This window comes from Macrobrachium rosenbergii, chromosome 44, assembly GCF_040412425.1.
Source record: "Macrobrachium rosenbergii isolate ZJJX-2024 chromosome 44, ASM4041242v1, whole genome shotgun sequence".
Taxonomy (NCBI): Eukaryota; Metazoa; Arthropoda; class Malacostraca; order Decapoda; family Palaemonidae; genus Macrobrachium; species Macrobrachium rosenbergii.
Genome location: NC_089784.1, coordinates 20102738 through 20123003, shown reverse-complemented (window position 1 = coordinate 20123003; position 20266 = coordinate 20102738). Strand labels below are relative to the sequence as shown.

Genomic DNA, 20266 nt, shown 5'->3' with positions numbered 1-20266 from the left:
TGAAATCCCCCGATTTACGACTGTCGACTTTAGTGATTTCACTTCGAGCGATTGAATAAAACATCTGGGGTTATAAAAAAAAAAAGTGTGATTTTCTGTGGAAGGCTAAACCGAATTATTTAACGACTGTAAATAGATGAACAAGAATACTACTTTTTTTTGGGAGGGGATTTAAAATGAGCTTTTGCTCTTTTTCATTTCCTAGTAGGGAAGAGATTTACTATCCGCATAATATTTAAACCATAATACATGATAATACCATGTAAATATATAATAAAAACCAAAGGAAAAAAAGGAAGTGAATAACAGTATATTTTAATATATATTTTTTATGCTCACGTTTTTAAAGGGGAGTTGATGCGTGTCTTCAGTCATTGTAAGATATTACAAGAAATGGTTTGAGACACACAACAAAGAGATGACGTTTATCAATTAAAACGTATCGCTTATCGTACAATTGCCAGTTTTACCTAGAGTTGGCTTTGGGAAGAGTGTAGCTTACATGCTATGGGCCTATCCGAGGCTAAAAGCTGTTAAACTGTTACACAACATGTTTATTGCTTTTGATGAATGTTATATAGCTTTATTCCTTCTACTAGCCAGTTTTCCCATTTCTGAAATGTCAACAAAAATGAACAGCTATTTTCCCTGTACAGAAAGATAAAAATAACAAAAAACAAAAAGTAAAATGTCTCTTCTAAAGAGGATCTCATCCATACTCCAATCATCCTTAATTTTATGGAAGAAGTATGAAAGAAAAAATGTGACATTAGCAGGTGTAGGATCGCTCTGAGGCGATGCCTTAAACTCAGTTTATCCTGTTTCCTAAGAAGACCAAGTCCGTAAAAATCAGAAGAAAGAAAAAAAAAAAAACAGTCTATCCCTGAGAGAGCTTTTTTCTAGTACGACTCTTCAGCACCGTAATTTCGACTCCAAGAGCCAATTTCCATGTTTATCGGCTCCATCAAAGGCTCAAATGAGTGGTTCACATAAACTATTTATCAGGAGGGGAAAATAACATTCCTTTGATAGCCTCTCCGTCTTGATTTTAGAAATTTGGGGCCTTTAAAGCTGGCGAATCCATCCGTGTCCACTAGGACATGAAATCCTTCGACTCACGATGGTCGACTTAAGTGATTTCTCTTGGCACCACTGAATAAAACATCTGAGATGGAAATCGTGAGTTTCTTGTAGAAAATCGAAGCGAATCCTTCAGGCTCTGTAATGGAAAGAACTAGAACGAAAGTTATTTTCGAAAAATCAAATCAAGTGTGTTGCTCTTTTGTTTGACCAAATAAGGGAGTGTTCATTTGGAGCAAGATACAGAATCGTGGTCAAACTGAAATGAATTATGCAGTAATCACAGGAAACTAATCTACTTGCTCTGTAACGGAATATTAATCACACCAAGCTGAAGAAGAACATACGGTACATGTATTTTAACTTTGCATTGACTTGCCAAATCCATCACAGATATTATGAAGAATTTCTCTTCTAACCAGCACTTCAGATTAGGTGAACTGTCAACTAACTGGTAATGGGAAGAAGAAACCTGGTAAGAACCTCGGGAAAATTATGTTCTAATAATATAAGGACAGAAAAGGATTACAATAAAGAAATGGTTATGCCGGCTAGAAAAATCACCTTTGATATACAGTGACCATTTACTAAATGTGAAAACAAAAAGTCAGGAAAGGAAATATCCTAAATATCTTGATGCTCATTTAAAAATGATGTAGAGTGTGATAAAGATGTTGGGAGAGAGAGAGAGAGAGAGAGAGAGAGAGAGAGAGAGAGAGAGAGAGAGAGAGAGAGAGAGAGAGAATATCCTTAAAACACAGGCCTCTATTCACGGACGCTAAGGATGGGGCTTAAGTAAACAAACTTATGGAATTTATTGTGAGAAGTCTTGCCTTTTTCTTGACATGTTATTCTTGTTCCGCTGTTTACATGAATTTTGATAAATGGAAATCAAACACTGAAGTCGAATGTATTTGTTCGTTTGGCGTTGTATATATATACTGTATATTATATATATATATAAATATATATATATATATATATATATATATATATAAATATATATACATATATATATATATATATATATATATATATATATATATATATATATATATATATATATATATATATATATATATAATGAAAAAGTCAACATTTAAATTTCAGTAAATTGGGTTTCTTATCACAGTTAGTTTTTTCTATTCCTTTTTCTTTTACTAGAAAGTCAAATAAATTTGTTCGTTACCCGTGTTATATATTTCTTATAAAATTTTCAGAACGCTTAGTTATATTTTAAAGTACCACATATCTGCTTGTCTTTTTTTTTTTTAAGGTTTACAACTTCTCATTTCACTTAATATTTTCAAATAGGAATCAAATGTTTTACTCAAATAATTTTATTTTTATATGCTTATATTTTCTGGTATATCTGTTTATGCTTTTTAAAGTCGAGAATTAAAACTCAAAGTCACTTATTATTGTTCTTTTTTGCATACAAATTTTTATTTTCCTATATTTGTCTGAAACTTCATAACTGAAAACCAAACTTTCATATCAAATAAATTTGTTATTCCGCGTTCAGTTTTTTTGACATTTTCAAAATATGAAATTCTACTTTAAAATGGAATTTTTTTTTGTACAGATATGCCTTCCTCTTAATAAACTGAATTCTTAGAATGGGCAGCCTACTTGGTGTCACATTTATTAACATGTCATATATTAGACATTTCTAATTTCATAATCTAATGCTACTTGTAACGTAACGTAATCACTCCTCCAAGGCTAGTATTCAGAAAAAAAAATGTTCAGTATAATGTTCTGATGATGAACAAGATTCATCCTCTAAGTGAAATGTTTATGATGTAACTGATATTAGTCTTATTCTTGGAAAAAAATGAGAATTGAAAAGGTAAAGATGGGAGAGAGAGAGAGAGAGAGAGAGAGAGAGAGAGAGAGAGAGAGAGAGAGAGAGAGAGAGAGAGAGAGAGAGAGGAGAACGTGAAGTAACTGTGTAGAGATGGAAGAAGGGTTCAGTGTAACTGTAAAGCATATACAAGTTATGTGTGGGTGTGTGTGAGAGAGAGAGAGAGAGAGAGAGAGAGAGAGAGAGAGAGAGAGAGAGAGAGAGAGAGAGAGAGAAGAAATAACTGTGTAGAGATGGAAGAAGGGTTCAGTGTAACTGTAAAGTATATACAAGTTATGTGTGTGTGTGTGTGTGTGTAAGAGAGAGAGAGAGAGAGAGAGAGAGAGAGAGAGAGAGAGAGAGAGAGGAGAAGTGAAATAGCTGTGTAGAGATGGAAGAAGGGTTCAGTGTGTATATACTGTAAAGAGAGAGAGAGAGAGGGGAGAATGAAATAACTGTGTAGAGATGGAAGAAGGGTTCAGTTTACTGTGTGTGTTATGTGTGTGTGTGTAAGAGAGAGAGAGAGAGAGAGAGAGAGAGAGAGAGAGAGAGAGAGAGAGAGAGAGAGAGAGAGAGAGAGAAGGAACGTGAAATAGCTGTGTAGAGATGGAAGAAGGGTTCAGTGTAACTGTAAAGTATATACAAGTTATGTGTGTGTGTGTAAGAGAGAGTAAGAGAGAGAGAGAGAGAGAGAGAGAGAGAGAGAGAGAGAGAGAGAGAGAGAACGTGAAGTAACTGTGTAGTGTTGGGAGAAGGTTCAGTATAACTGTAAAGTATATACAAGTTATGTGTGTGTGTGTGTGTGTGTGTAAGAGAGAGAGAGAGAGAGAGAGAGAGAGAGAGAGAGAGAGAGAGAGAGAGAGAGAGAGAAATAACTGTGTAGAGATGGAAGAAGGGTTCAGTGTAACTGTAAAGTATATACAAGTTATGTGTATGTGTGTGAGAAGAGAGAGAGAGAGAGAGAGAGAGAGAGAGAGAGAGAGAGAGAGAGAGAGAGAGAGGAGAACATGAAATAACTGTGTAGAGATGGAAGAAGGGTTCAGTGTAACTGTAAAGTATATACAAGTTATGTGTGTTTGTGTGTGTGTAAGAGAGAGAGAGAGAGAGAGAGAGAGAGAGAGAGAGGGGGAGGGCGGGGAAACACTGAAGCCTTCCAGGAGAGGATGCAACAAAAGGTAACTGAGTGTGGGGGGTCTAAGGGACGGGGTGGTGTTGTGGGTCATGGCGCTGGGCTAAGGGAGGGAGGAGGGGGTGGCTGGGCTGGAGAAGGGGAAAGCAGAAGAGTGATGCTACAAATGGTGAGTGGATGAAGCTAAGTTTCATAACAACAAAAGAACCATTAGAGAAGCGCCACTAACCGGGGGTTACACCGATCCACTTTAAAGGCAGGCTTCCACTTTACGACAGCATAAAAGAATATCTCTGGGGAAAAAAAAAGACTGTGCGTTCTTTTCTTTGTGCCATAATGACGCCGACTGATATTAAATTACGCATTAATTCACGTTTTGTGTCTTCTCGACTAAGTTACTTTGAAAAAAATGTTGTATTGCTCTTCGGGCCTTTTAAATGCATGGTTTTTATCTTCCAAGAAAGCCTTCTTGAAAAATTACTGCGTCCGATATTTTCTCTCTTTTTGAATTCATGTCTTGTTTGTTATTATGTAAGTTACTTTCAAAAGATATTAAACTAATTTCTGATCCCTTTTAAATTTATGTTTCAGTGTCTCCTTGTATGGACTTTCTCTTTTTTCAAATCATATTTTCTGTCGTCCAGGGTAAGCCACCTTTAAAAAGCTACCTCACTCTATTTATTTTCATTTTTTGAAATCACTGTTTATGGTTTCTCAGTAGGTGACTTAAAAAAACTGACTGAATTTCTATCTGTTTAAATCCACGTTTTATGTCTTTCTGAGTAAATCACTTAGAAAAAATACTTCACTTGAGTTTCTCCATTTTCCGAAGTCATGGTTTGAGTCTCCTTGAGTACGCTTGGCTGAAAAAACACTACACCATTTTCTTGGTTTTTGAAAGAATATTTTGTTTCCCATTGAGAGGCTACTGTGGAAAAAAATATTTCACTGTGCTTTCCTTCACTTTTCCATTCACTTTTAAGGCGGGATAGAACTGGGAATAAATCTATTCGTAAAGCTAATAGTGTAGTGCATTTTAATATTCAAAGAAGTCATCGTTTATATATGCAATAAAATAATTGACGCAATGGTAAAATTAAATGATAAAAAGACAGCAATGAAACTAAACAGGTTTGCTATGCATAGATAAACTTGCATCATGGCAAATACATGCAAAATGGCAATAAGAGAGAGAGAGAGAGAGAGAGAGAGAGAGAGAGAGAGAGAGAGAGAGAGAGAGAGAGAGAGAGAGAGAGAGAGAGAGAGCTGAAGCCTTTTATAATAAAAATCCGACGTTCCCTTATAAAAATATGGATATCATCCTCCATAATGGCGCCCCAGGCCTCAGTAAAGAATGCTTGCCTACACGGAGAATCATAAGAAAAATATTTATGGAACAACTTTAATGGAATTCTTCACTATATTTCATAAGGATACATGCATTTTGAATTTACGGAAAGAGTGTAGACTCACTATTTACATACAAGTTTTCGGTAACTAAACTAAGCATTTTTCATATAAATCATCAAGAACGAAAACATGGCAGTCTTAAAAATAACCAAAAACAGAATACAAATAAAGGTTAACATTTAAAGTATTACATATTCAAAGAAAATAAAAACACATATGCACATGCAATTCTTAAAATGAAACGGCCTTTCACGTGCAGATAAAGTAAGTACTTAAAGATACGTGGTATTTTTTTAAGAAAAGTCTTGAAAACGGAAAAAAAATTTTATTTTGCATAACAAAAAGACTAACTTATTCATCGACGAGAAACAAGGAGGCCATTAAGTTTTACATGAAGTTAATAAACACAAAGGTTGAGACAATTACTTACTGGTGTTCATGCAAGAATGATAAAGTCTCTTGGCTTTTCCAAAGGCATCGGTGTCGTTGTCACCGTGGGGAAGATCCAGCATTTCTGGAAAGAAAAGTTCTCTCTGGAATGTTTGTCACTTTAAGCTCGAAATCCATCAGCGTGGTTACAAGAAAATCAGAAATTAACAAAACATAAAACGCCATAGTAATGAAACTATGAATCTAATATATTAATGTGGACATTCTTCGGACGTGTGCGTGTGTGTGTGTATCCATATAAATAAATCTTACTAGCATGTGATGTACTGTATATATGCAGATGTACCACAGAAAAAATCAAACATTGGGTGTATATCCTGATCAGCTTCGTCTTTACATCTAAAAGAAGTTCTCAAGAAAGCTGATGCATGGTGGTAGAAATTTATAATATTTATATAAATATAAATAAATATATATGTATACTGTATATATATGTATATATATATATATATATATATATATATATATATATATATATATATATATATATATATATATATATATATATTATATATATATATATACAAACAAAGACACACTCGGCAGTAAACCATATATTGACACTTAACAGGTAGGAAAAAAGAAAGAAGAGCAGAAATTTGATTAGTGCCCTATATCTAAGGGGAATGACACCTTTTGCACTTTACATATTTCCTACGAAATTAACGGTTCGAGTTTACGCTGGTCTAGACTAATATTCATTCTTGCAATAAGATTTCGTTTGTAAAACTGAACTCGATAATGTTTCTTTCTAGTACCTGAAACTTCAAGTTTTGTTAGTCTGTTGAGTCGTTAGTTAAAAAATCTGAAAGTTTTGTTAGTATAACACAGTCATTAATAAATATATCTCAAAGATTTGTTAGTATATTCCAGCAATATATAAAAAACTCCAAGTTAGTTACGACAACACTTTCATCGGTAGATAACATTCAGAGAAGTGTTAGCAGAATACATTCTTAAATACGAAAAAATAACACATACTTAACCAGAATACATTCTTAAATAAGAAAAAATAACACATAGTTAAGTTAGTACAATACGGTCATCATTACATAAAACTCAGGTTTCTGTCAGCAGTATACATACTTGAATAAAAAAAAAACCTCAGTGTTGGTAGGACAACACAGTCATCAGAAAATAAAACTTGAGAGTTTTGTTAGCAAAAAACATTTGAGACAAAAACTGTTTTGTCAGGTTAATATAGTCATCATCAAATAAAACTTAGGAGATTTGTCAGCACAATACATTCTTAAGTAAAACAAAACTCTAAAGTTTTGTCAGAAACACTAGTCATCAGAGTTGCGTTCTGGGACCACTGAACTCCCTCCCCTCCTCCCCCGTCGATTCCCTGAGGCTCAGTGGCCTTGACTCAGCTCCTTCAATACTTTCAGCCTATTTCGGCCTCAAAGCCACGTTTTGCCAGCACCATCCCACATGTAATTTTAAAGACTCTGCCTAAGACCTGTAAACTAAATTGTCTTCCTCTTTCAGCCGGCTGTAAGGGAGAGAATCTAATGTGGAGTTGAAAGGGGCGCGATTCCTTGATTTAACTGATGTTTCAGTTACAAAAAAAGAAAGGTACAAAAAAGTTTTTTCGTAGGGTGGGTCGTGAAGAAGTTGCCGGGTAAATGTGGTTACAGAAGAGAGAGAGAGAGAGAGAGAGAGAGAGAGAGAGAGAGAGAGAGAGAGAGAGAGAGAGAGAGAGAGAACATCCACAAGGAAATAACGACAGGTTTTAAAAATTATATAAAAAAGTGTCTTGCTCTGATTTTTAAAAATTATATAAAATAGTAGCTTGCTCTGATACTTTTGATATTCAAGCTGGGTAGAAATATAATTAGAGCAAGAATTTTTGCGTGCATTGCTTTATTAAAATGCTTATGATATTTTCTTTCTGTCTTTTCCAATCATGTTGAAAAAGTACTTCGTTCTACTTTTTCCCCTTTTTTGAATTGATGGTTTACAGTTTTTTTCTGTAGGATAACATTAAAAAAAATACTGTGACTGAATTTATGCCTTTTTAAATTCACGTTATGCGTATTCCTAGGTAAACTACTTTAAAAAATACAACATTGGAGTTTCTGTCTTTTTTAACGTCATATTTTAAGCCTCTTTGAGTACATAGATCCAGTTCCGATGGTGCGTTGCCAAGCGCAAATTACTGATATTTTTCAGGTACTGAATATTTTTGTAGTTTATATAAAAACCTTAGCATTTTAATGGCAGCATAAAATTCGGACTACAGAAGCAAGTTTACAACACCATTTTAGGCATTAACGTTCATATACATAATTTAAATGTACCACTTTTTTTTTTTTTTTAAGAAACAGGAGAGAAAGTCGTTTCAAAATATTACCACTCGTAGAGCCGTATATCGAAGTAGATAAACAACAAAAGAGATAAATAAAAGGAAAGTAGAGCTTCGATAAAAGAAGTAACAGAAAATAAATAAATAAAAAGTTAAAGTAGAATGTTCAGCGTCGACGGAAATATTTGATATACAGTTTCCAGTAAAATTTAGCCAAGAAAAGTTGTGAGACAAATTATGACTCTGATCGTAATTTAATAAACAATGTGTGCTTTTTTCCTAACTAATTAACAGAGTAAATCTTGGAAACTAAAATATAAATTATAGTAATAACTGATCTCGTTCAACCACTTAGGCAATGTAAGAATGATTTATTTAAAAATCTACTACGCACTTCCATTTTATATAGGAAAAAGTGAAATGTGTTTCATTAGTCTACCGTTTAAGTAACCAACTGATACGAAAAAAGTTGAATAAACATTACGGAAATTCAATTTTTCATTTTATAAAAGATAAAAAAGACTTTCACTGCACGGTTTGGTTTCTCGTTATTCTCATAGTCATGCTTAAGTAACCTCTCTCTCTCTCTCTCTCTCTCTCTCTCTCTCTCTCTCTCTCTCTCTCTCTCTCTCTCTCTCTCTCTCTCTCAGTTGAACAGTGGAATCGAAAACAGTTTGTCGAAACAGAGGAAGCTACATTTACCACTTTTCTGCTTTGGTCAGGCGAAAACATACCAAATAGTGACGATCTTTCCATGATGGTGTGAAAACATAGCAAGAATTAATTATGGCATTATGAAAATAAAGTGATGGGTAAGAGTTCTTTGTTACGTGCAACAGTTATTTAAAGATTTAACAAAAAGGAGACAACGAAGAGTGACTGTAGAGACTATATGCTCCTGGTGATCTCATTTTTTTTTGTTTGTCTGATTATCTCCAAGAGATTCTAATTACCGACGAATGCCCTCGTCTTCATATCGATTAGAAGAAATTTATGCATACAGATGTAAAATATGCATACAGATGTAAAAGTCAATTGCAAATCGACTCGCAGTACAAAACACATATTGAAAGTGGACAAAGATTTGTAAAATATAAATATATACATAAAATGAGAGGATAGGCATCATTAGCTACCGAGGAAGAAATATTTCATTGCTGACTTTCGTTTTTATTAAAGAGAATTTTGTTGTATGCTCTAAATCTTTATGTTTAAATCAGTAGGTACACTCTACGGAATTTTAAGATAATATGATTATGAAACGGCTGATACAACCTAATTAGGGTTTCTCTCTCTCTCTCTCTCTCCTGCACATACTAACACACACGCACATAACAGAAAAAACCTGACGACGTCTGTATTTTTCTTCCATTTTTTCGGATCTTTGTTCTTTAAAGTTTATTTCTCCTTCAAGCCCATGGTTTTTACTTACCCATAAAGGCTTATAAATTTCCCTTAAACAAAAAGCAAAAGCCTAAATCTCGTTCTGCTGGCGGAGATGCTAAGTTTTCTCGAATTTTGAAATTCAGTAAACCTTAATGACAGCAGTTTTAGGATATCAATTCATTCTAACAACAAAAAATACTTTTAAAGAGGATAATAAAACATGATTGTAAACAGAGAAGAGTTTTGATATTAAAATGAGGATATATCCTGAAATTGCTGTCACTGAGGTTTACTAATTCTTATAACTAGAAGAAATGTAGCATTTTCACCACTGAAACGAGCTCCAAACTTTATACCCTGTTTAAAGGGAACCCATATTCTTTTATAGGAAATGAAAGTTGTGGGCTTACCAGAGAACTAAAACTTAAACAACAAACAACAGGAAAAACTTAAAAAAAAAATACGGGCATAGTTAGTTTTCTTCTGCTACGTTTTTGCACACACACACAAACACACACACACACACAAACACACACACACACACACACACACACATATATATATAATATATATATATATATATATATATATATATACAGAGAGAGAGAGAGATACAAGAGAGAGAGAGAGAGAGAGAGGTGGGAGAGAGGCATAATAAGTTAGAGCAGAGGGCTTAACATAATCAGCCTTTCTCTTTCTTTCTTAGGAAAGTAATTAGCCTAAGTAAAAAGCATTATATAAGAAGAAATGGCTTCAAAAGAGAAATGCTCTTCTCTTTCCTTATACAGCCATTTTTGTGATATGATTACATCATCAGCAGTTCATTCTGAAAAGTACAGAGCAGTTAAATTACATGCGTTACTCAGATAATGAACAACCTATCCACAACATTTATCGTCAATGTCACTATGTTTAAACCAATAGGAAATCCACTACAAATAGAGGATCTCTCTCTCTCTCTCTCTCTCTCTTAACTGTTTGCAATAAGTTGAGGACAAGTCATTAAAGGTTAGATTTCATACTGAACCGAGAATTTAAGCGTGAACATCACCAGTTTTAGAAAATGGTTCTAATATGAAATCTTTATAGGCTCAATGTTATTAGCAATAACAGTCAAAATTATTTTGTCTCTGTTCAACAAAAATCTGCTTATGAAGGGATTTGCCTCAAAATGAATTTATTGTGAAACCAGGTTGAAACATGAAACATCTATTGCCATGCAGACCCATCTTATAACCATGACTAAAAGGAGACACATCGAAGTCTTTGTAAACAGTGGTAAAAGAAAGGAATATTTTATTTTTTCAATGGCAAACCATCACTCAATTTGAATGTAATAACTGCTTGATATGTTTCGCCTTACGGCAATCCCTGGTGCGCACAAATCGGAATTTAGAGGTAAAAACATTACTTGAGATTAAACGAGAATCCCTTATATGAATCTCAATACATAAATAAATGAACATTTTCTGGATAAAGAAAAAAAATTAATAATTCACCATACTTTCTGACTTTGTGAAAAACCCTTGCGAAAATTGGCTCCTTACTACTTCTAATACGTCAGTGTTAGGGCTAATAAATGACTTCTGACACTGTTAGCTAGCCATCTTACAAAATAAACAATACTTTCATTTACCTAAAGTTTCCTATTTATTGAACATTTACGAAAATCAGACACTAACATAATTCTGGTTTCGGTAGTAAGAATCTCACTTTTTATTGACTGTCTTACAATTCAGTAATTCATCTACAATTTCAGAATATAAAAACGAAAATGAAAATGAACCAACCAGATAAAGAAGTAATCCACATAGATTCATTTGACAGCAATATCTATCCACTTTGAGAATCATTTCAATCTTACAGGACATTTTCAATCTTCAGGCAAACGAAGTGCCTCACATATTTTCTCTTCGTGACCTTTTTTTTCCCTCGGAATATTCCTGAATGGGATAAAGAGAAGCTTTTCTAACAGAAGCTCCAGTAAGTGACCCACAGCGCCATCTATCAATTAGAATGATAGCTTGTCAATTTGCAGAGCCGCTGCAAGATGTATGACGCGCCTTTCCCGAAAAGCAGAAATTCGTCTCGGCAAAAGAAGCCGGAATTTTTCATTTTGATCACTTGCAGCTATGAATTTTTTTCCAAGTAATATTTTCTTTCAAAATTTCAAGGGCGCGATTTCATACAACTGTAATAGACGGTAGTGGCTGGGCTGATTTCTTTAAGGAATTTATTTTTTGTCCTTTTCATGATGGTAGTATGACTGATTTGAAATCCCGTTAAAAGTAACAAGAAAATTGGAAAGAAAAATTACATGCAATAAGTACAATAACTCCAACGAAGAATAAAAATAATAAGATAATGTACTGATATACAACGAATCCTGATATATCCTGTACAATGGACACACACTTCCGATATTTACATTTCATGCGATTAAACAGTTTTCACTGACTTAAGTATTAAGAAGTCTGTTTTTAATGAGTCAGTAATATGGAAAAGTCGTTTGAGTTCCGTTCGTGGGATGGGGCTGCTGGGATACCTATTATATGAAGAGGAAACGAAAGTAAGTGAAAAAGAATAATTAAGGATTAAGTCAAGTATGGAGATGAAACTCTTACTCATCTTTGAGAACAATGGCAATTACTCTTTCATCGAGTCACATTTTTAAACATTTTATTTTCTGTAAAAATATAATTTATATTTTTAATTGTGTAAATGACAGAAGTGAACATACTGATACGAATCAGACACAGCGAAGGAGGAAATGACAGAATGCAACAAGAAATGAAGATATAGCTAAGTGATGATGAATTATCGAGACCAATGATTGTGAGCAATAGAGAGAGAGAGAGAGAGAGAGAGAGAGAGAGAGAGAGAGAGAGAGAGAGAGAGAGAGAGAGATCACAGAATGAAGACTGACGAATAAGAGTGAAAATAATGACGAATAACTACACGCAATACCAAAGCAAAACGTCTCCCTTACTCTTGATGATGACGAGGACGTCCTCCTGCATTTCTTGCATGGCGGACCTGTACAAGGAGTCATCTGGGACCACGTTTTCGTGGAGGTAATTCCCGCAGGCGAACTGGTAGAAGTCGCTGCAGGGGGAGACCGTCCGGTCCATGCGATCTAGAAGGCGAGAGGCGGCGCGCAGGCACTCCGGGGTCGTGCACACTTCCTCCTTCGGGATGGGGACGTCCTTCAGACGGTCTGCAATTCAAAGGGTTTCGTCTTTTAAGGCATGTAAGCGTCTCGTCAGCTAAGTCTGAGCAAAGATAGCTGCTAAGCCTGTATGTACTGAGCACGTACAGACGTGCACATGCACAGAAGCACACACACACACATATATATATATATATATATATATATATATATATATATATATATATATATATATATATATATATATATATATATATATATATATATATATATATATATATATATATATATATATATATATATATATATATATATATATATATATGATTTCCAACAACCATTACACTCTGTCGATCATTACCATTAAGAATATTACTTACTTAATCGAAGTTCGGTAGAAAACGAACTGAACCTAACGTATATATATAAGAATATTCATTAGTTTTGATATTCCAATACAGAGCAATTCAGAAGGCAAGTTATGAATTAGCTATAACAAAATACACCTTGTTTGTCAAGTACCAGTATCTTTAATAACATCTATGCACTTCCCAGAGAGGCGATGTTGACAGTATAACTACGCCCACCCCCCCTTTTTTTACAGCAAATCGCACAAGTAATACGAATAACTAGAGTATATAATGGTAAAAATACATACAAATAATCAAAGGGAACATAAACAAATTTATATTTTGCGATTCTGCCCCTTCTCAATAGTACGGTCAAATGTTCATAAGCTACCCCAGAATAATAATAATAATAATAATAATAATAATAATAATAATAATAATAATAATAATAATAATAATAATAATATTTTGTTGAAAATAATGGCAGTTTTCAACGAATTAATCTCATACAGGGTTTTTTCAATTCTCCTGACAATTCGTTTTTCCGGCTTAGCTAGGTTGTTGAGAAGAGTTCCAATATTCATATTTGTCTAAATTGGGATATTTGTCAAAGATTGTTTTATGAAAATATTATATTTTGCGTCTATCTTGTACATTGTGTAGTCTACATGTTTCAACCATCTCCGTAGTCGTCGTCAGGACGTTGGTGAAGACGAACTAAATGAGTAACGGGCTAGATCAGCTTTTATATGAGTGGTGGGCGGGGTCAAATTCGGCGCTGAATTATCAGTGGTCTGTTTTGCAGGCAACCGCTGTATCGCTGGGAAGGAGCAGGGGAATTTTGATAGGCACTTCCGTTGTATGCGAATCTTGGTCGATGGTCGCGTTGTGTGGGGCGCTCGTTGTGGGTCTCCTGGTAGCTGTAGGAAGAAGAAAGGTCTCTTGCGTGATGTTCAATCATGGTCTTTCTTTTCCTATATATGCAAGGCTTCCAAGAGGCGCAGTCGGCGATGGTCTGATGCTTGATCTATAATGTCGATGTTCGGGATAATGTCTTGTCGTTTAATTCTATGGTTGTGGGCAGTTTTTGCATGATTGAAGATTGCTCCCTCTTGGGCATGGCAGGACACTCTCTTCGAAAAACGCATCGTTGTCGTTCCGATGTAACTGCCGAGGCATCCTCGGACGGGGCATAGATAACGGTAAACTACGTTGGTTTTCTTGAGAGGGTCTTGCTGAGGGGCGGCTGGATTGTTCTTCATCATCAAACTGCTTGTTTTTCGGTTCTCGTAATAAATTACTAAGTTGACCTTCTTCTCGGGGTTGGTGGTGTTGACGTTCTCTTCTATGACTTTTCGGAGGGCGCGCTCGTCATCTTTGTACTTCTTATGGAAGAATCCTCTATAGAAGAGATCTATATGCTCAGGGACGTCGGGGCGCGGCTCCTGCTGGTACCAGTTCTCGACATTCCTGCGGATAGATTCTCCTATTTCTTTATTAGGGTGTCCATTATCAACAAGGACCTGGGCAACACGCTCGAGTTCATCGTGGGTGTCGTTCCAGGAGGAGCAGTGCGAGAGGGCCCTCCTGACGTAGGCGCTGATGGTAGAGCGCTTATACCTCTCGGGGCACTCACTCTCTCCGTTGAGACACATTTTCAGGTTCTTTGGTTTAGTGTAGACCTTGGTGGAGAAATGGGCCTCTTTTTCTTGAACCAGGACGTCGAGAAAAGGGGGCGGCGGTCTTCGCTGTGCTCGATCGTAAAGGTGAGGCTGCTGTGCCGATGGAAGGCGCGCCTCAGGTCTTCTATTTCTTCTCGCGAATCAGTAACGACGAAGGTATCGTCGATGTACCTCACGTACATTCTGGGTTGGCTGCTATTTTCGAAGACCCTTTGTTCGACGGTTCCCACGTAGAAGTTAGCAAAGAGAACACCTAGAGGGGATCCCATTGCAACACCGTCAATCTGTGTGAACACATCACATCCCAATTTAGACAAATATGAATGTTGGAACTCTACTCAACAACCTGGCTGAACCAGAAAAACGAATTGTCAGAATTGAAAAAATCCTGTATAGGATTAATTCGTTGAAAACTACCATTATTTTCAACAAAACATGCATCAAAGAAGGTCTACTCCCTGAATAATAATAATAATAATAATAATAATAATAATAATAATAATAATAATAATAATAATAATAAAAGCTGTACTTGAAAAAAATTATCAATTCTAAAAAAAGCGAACCCTTCCGCTAATGTAATTCCAAATTCAGCCTCATTAACGACATTTTATCGTTGAACAGTTGCATTCTCTTCTTTGCTAACCAGCGAAAAAGGAGACAATAGAATTACGGAAAAAATCTATTAGAAAAAAAGCCTTTCTTTTTATCTGACAGAAAGATAAGAAAGGAAGAAATTTAAATGAAAGAAAACCGTATCTTTTTCCGTAGCAGATGAAGAAGAGTGAACTCATGATTCCATCATTCTAATCAGGACTTTCCATTTGAGTGAAAAGACCTTTCAATGGGAAAGAAAAAACCCAATAGGAATGAAAAGGGTCTCCAATCGCAGTAGGAAAAGAAATCCATTTAACTGCACGAACGTTTTTTGCATCATTTAAGCTCAAGTTTTCATGTATCTCATTTGGTGAAAATAGCCTTGATTCCTGAATCGTCCCGGATTCAAAGAGTCTAGATTGCGCAAATTAAAATGTTTTTCCACAAAGATTCTTTTTTTTAAGTTTTTCATTAAGCGTTCTTTGTTACTAATGCAATCTTTATCATGTTCATATATACCGTTACTCCCGAAAATTTCGATATTGTTAAAGGTATGCGATGCGTTGGAGGTTATAAAGTTCCCCTCAAAATTGAGGTCACATTTTTCAAAACTGATTTTATAAATTCAACATTGATTCTATAGATTTTGTGACAAATTGGAAACAAGATCTATACGCATGCCTCAGTTCTACCTAATATTAAAAAAAATTTTCTTATCTACAAACAGCTCTAACTACTATATATAGATTTTTACTTTTACATTGAATCTAACAAAAATCGATTCTTAATAACTTGATAATGATCTTAGTTACCGTATGTACTGTTTCAAATTACTTCACTTCTTATTTTCACAGTTATTCTGACGTATCTTTTGATTTCAGGCCGTGTCCGTGGAATGGGAACAGCTAATAATTAATATTTCTATTTAGAATGATCTGGTTGATCGTTGTTAAAGCAATTTTGATTGCATATTAAAAAAACAGTAGTGCTTTTATTTTATGTGAAGGAATACATACGATTGAGAAAACGCTGTCTTAGTGTTTCCATAGTACGTTTGAGAAAACGCTCTCTTAGTGTTTACATAGTACGTTTGAGAAAAAGCTCTCTTAGTGTTTTCATAGTACGTTTGAGAAAACGCCCTCTTAGTGTTTTCACGGTACGTTTGAGAAAACGCTCTCTTAGTGTTTTCATGGTATTGCATTCATTATGCAACACTGTCACTCGGGATCCTACCGAGCTCTGCTCTTTCCTTTCCTTTTACTTTCGGAATACTGCCTCTCATTTTTTCTGTCAGTTATTCCCGAACTGCTAAAGTATTTACAGTTTGCCTTTCAGCATTTACAGTTACAAAATATTTTTCTACATCCTCAAAAATTGCCTGGTCAACTGTCGAAGGCTCCAAGGGTATCAGTTGGTGGGCCAGCAGCAGATAGCCAACGAAGCAGCGCTTACCTTCTCTCTAGCCAGTGAAGCTTTTCCGGTATTAAATCTCTGTCTTCGGTTTCCTGGGCATTATGTATTGCAATAATGCAGCGTGTAAATGCCATCAGCTCACAAAAAGTTCGAAAAAGTCACCGCTATCTCAGAGTAACGTTCACTACAAGGTTTGTTTACTCAGTCTGAGGTAAAAAGGGTCAAATCTATCATAACAGAAAACGAAAATTTGCTGGAATTAAGATGGGTAACTACAGCTCGAAACCCCTCTTCAAAATCTAGCTGGTAATCGTTTAGTTTTGGCTAGGAGCGATGAATCCTTTGGCAGTGAGTAGAAGATTGGTATTTTAGCCGTGATAAAACATGATTTCACTGATAGAAATACGAAATACGAATATCGTTGGTTCTCCGTAAGTAGAAGATTGGTATTTTAGCCGTGATAAAACATGATTTCACTAATAGAAATACGAATATCGTTGGTTCTCTGTACTTCGAACGAAAATATTTCCCCTACTATTTCTCTCCCATACATTTTTCTCAGTTATTTTTCCTTGTATAACTAAGCTTCTCATATCTAATAACATTTTAAGTATTCAGATTACTTCAAAACTAGTCTTTCTTTGACAGACTACTTGGTTCAAATGGCTAAATCTTTAGAAGAAAAAAATGGAATGTCCCGTTTTGAGAAATTGCTCTTATATTTGGTGTGCTTCATCTACTATTCCCAGCCACGATACGACTGGGTGAAAGGCAATGATTCCATCCCCATCAATATTTTTCTTTCGTCGCTTTCACTTCCTGGCGCTAGATGGCTTCCCTGTCTCTTGTCCATACGTACTAATTAGGTCACTGTTCTATTGAGCTGAAAAGAAGACGCCCTCCTTTCAAGGACTTCTGTAGAAATCAGTCGTACTTGAATTGCAATGTTCAGTGACCGTTTGTTACCGAACAGTGCGATTCAAGAAGAAGAAAAAGGGTGAATGCATGTTAGCATATCTTCCGTTTCGTTCGTCCTTCATCTCTCTATTGTCTTGCTTTCTCAGGTTAGGCTGAATAAGGGAACGAGAAAAACTGAGACATTCAGGATTTCTTTATTGTCGTTCAAACTGAATCAAGATTTTTACCGCCTCGTTATTAATCATAAGTTAAATTTCACAATAACTGCCTGGTTTTCTTCTCTTTCTAATCTCACATATTTCATTGCGTTCGCAAATCATAGACTTTTTGTGCTAGACATACGAATGCAACACCTCTTTGAGATCTTCCCCTTTCCCCCTCTTAACTCGATTTTGAATTGCATCACATATCTCGTCACTGAGATTTTCCCAGAACCTGAGAATGGCTTTTCCAGTCTGGCAGAACTTTATCAATTCAGGTAAAGGTACTTCTAGGAATAATCCCCACCTATCTTCTTTCTTAGTTCCTGGATTTCACCAGTTCCTCGTTGGGGGAGTCGGTAGAGTTGTCGGCTAGCACTCGCTAGGTCCGAGTTCGAGTCTCCGGCCGGCTAATGAAGAATTAGAGGAATTTATTTTTGGTGATAGGAATTCATTTCTCGGTGTAATGTGGTTCGGGTTCCACAATAAGCTGTAGGTCCCGTTGCTCGGTAACCAATTGGTTCTTAGCCACGTAAAATAAGTCTAATCCTTCGGGCCAGCCTAGGAGAGCTGTTAATCAGCTCAGTGGTCTGGTAAAACTAAGGTATACTTATTTTGTTTCCTGGATTTCACCAAGCTGCTGGAAATAATATGGACTTAGGTCATAATCTGTCTCTTAGATCTTCCCGAATTCATCAGCACGTCTAGGAATGTTCCCAATCTATATCTTCCTTTAATTCTTGTATTTCATACAGGTACTCGAATCAGGAGGAATCTTCTCGGGTCATAGTAACAGACCCTGCCATAAAAAAAAAAGTTCAAACACAAGGAAATTAATAACTAAATCAAGAACTCCAAAACCACTTAATTTCAGAAAGCTACTAGAGTTAATTAAATATTTCACGAGGCCCACGACTCACCACCCCAGGACGATCTCCTTTCACTTACTTAGCAAGGATCTCATCTTATAAATCTACGCATCTCTCTCTCTCTCTCTCTCTCTCTCTCATAATCATATTTGAGTTGGAAGGAGAATCCGACAAATCAGCTTGGTAGAAATGCGCACACACACATATGTATATATATGTACTTCTTTATCTATCCATCTTTATATTACACACACACACACACACATATATATATATATATATACACATACATATATATATATATATATATATATATATATATATATATATATATATATATATATATATATATATATGTATATATGTTTAAATTCATATATATTCAGACTGCTGTATCACAAGGCAAATGTTAAATCATGTACTTCAGAACCAGCATCAGCCAAGCTCTTTTAAAAGGACAGCTGGTGAAAAAAGTGAGCAAATCTAATCCACGATTCTCAAAATCTATTAAGCCCGGTTAGAGTGTCATCAGAATATTTATTTGTCTGTTTGCCACCCTACCTGTCTCACTTACCACACACAACCACACACACACACACAAAGAGAGAGAGAGAGAGAGAGAGAGAGAGAGAGAGAGAGAGAGAGAGAGAGAGAGAGAGAGAGAGAGAGAGAGAGAGGTTCTCGTGTAGTCTCACGGTTTGCTGGCTTACCTCGACAGTCAATCAGTAATTGGCTTTTAGATTAACGTGCTTACCCTTTCTCATGATTAAACGCAAACTCAATCATTTCTAGTTCCGTTAAATAAAATAATGGAGAAAAGGAAGATTTACCTTGTCAGTCACTTGTTTGGGCTTATATGATAACCTATAATCTCTCTCTCGCTCTCTCAATTTATATATATACATACATACATACATACATACACACACACACATACATTATATATGTATATATATACATATGAATATATGTTTATACATATACATATATAAGTATGTATATATATATACACATATATACACATATATGTGTGTGTGTGTGTTTAGGGTGATGTATTCCTATGTAAGCTGCACTGGATACCATGGGAAAGAGGAAATCAGAAAAATCCCAAAGGAAAAATTCAGCAAGAGGTTTAATGTCTGGGGGTAACGACTAAAACCAACGGTATATCTTTCCAGTGAAGGATTTTCTTTGCCTTTAAATGAGTTGCAAATTTTGATTCCCTCCTCGGGGATCCAGCTTTCATTCCCCTTCCTCGCTCTTTTAACTTTTTTTTTTTAAAGTGACTAAAAGAATTTAAAGAAATTCGTTAAATCGAAGAGGCCGCTGGATCTGGAAAAGTTTCATGAATGTGTTGCTGTGGTAACCAGACACAAAAAAAAGTCATTAAAATGACTTAATTCTTTTTTGAAAAAGATTTTATTATTTGGATCATAAAGGGATTTGCCAAATTATATTA

At 35.4% G+C, this 20266-nt stretch overlaps 1 protein-coding gene across 2 annotated transcripts in view; it reads right to left on the bottom strand.

The window, feature by feature from the left end:
• LOC136829387 (endothelin-converting enzyme homolog) overlaps positions 1-20266 on the bottom strand; it is a 620087-nt gene that overhangs the window by 81844 nt on the left and 517977 nt on the right. For both annotated transcript variants that reach the window (XM_067087871.1, XM_067087872.1), the window contains exons 5-6: positions 12599-12826; positions 5896-5979 (exon numbers count right to left, since the gene is read on the bottom strand). In XM_067087871.1, coding sequence (XP_066943972.1) covers positions 5896-5979; positions 12599-12826 — 312 coding nt within the window. The remainder of the gene's footprint in view (positions 1-5895; positions 5980-12598; positions 12827-20266) is intronic.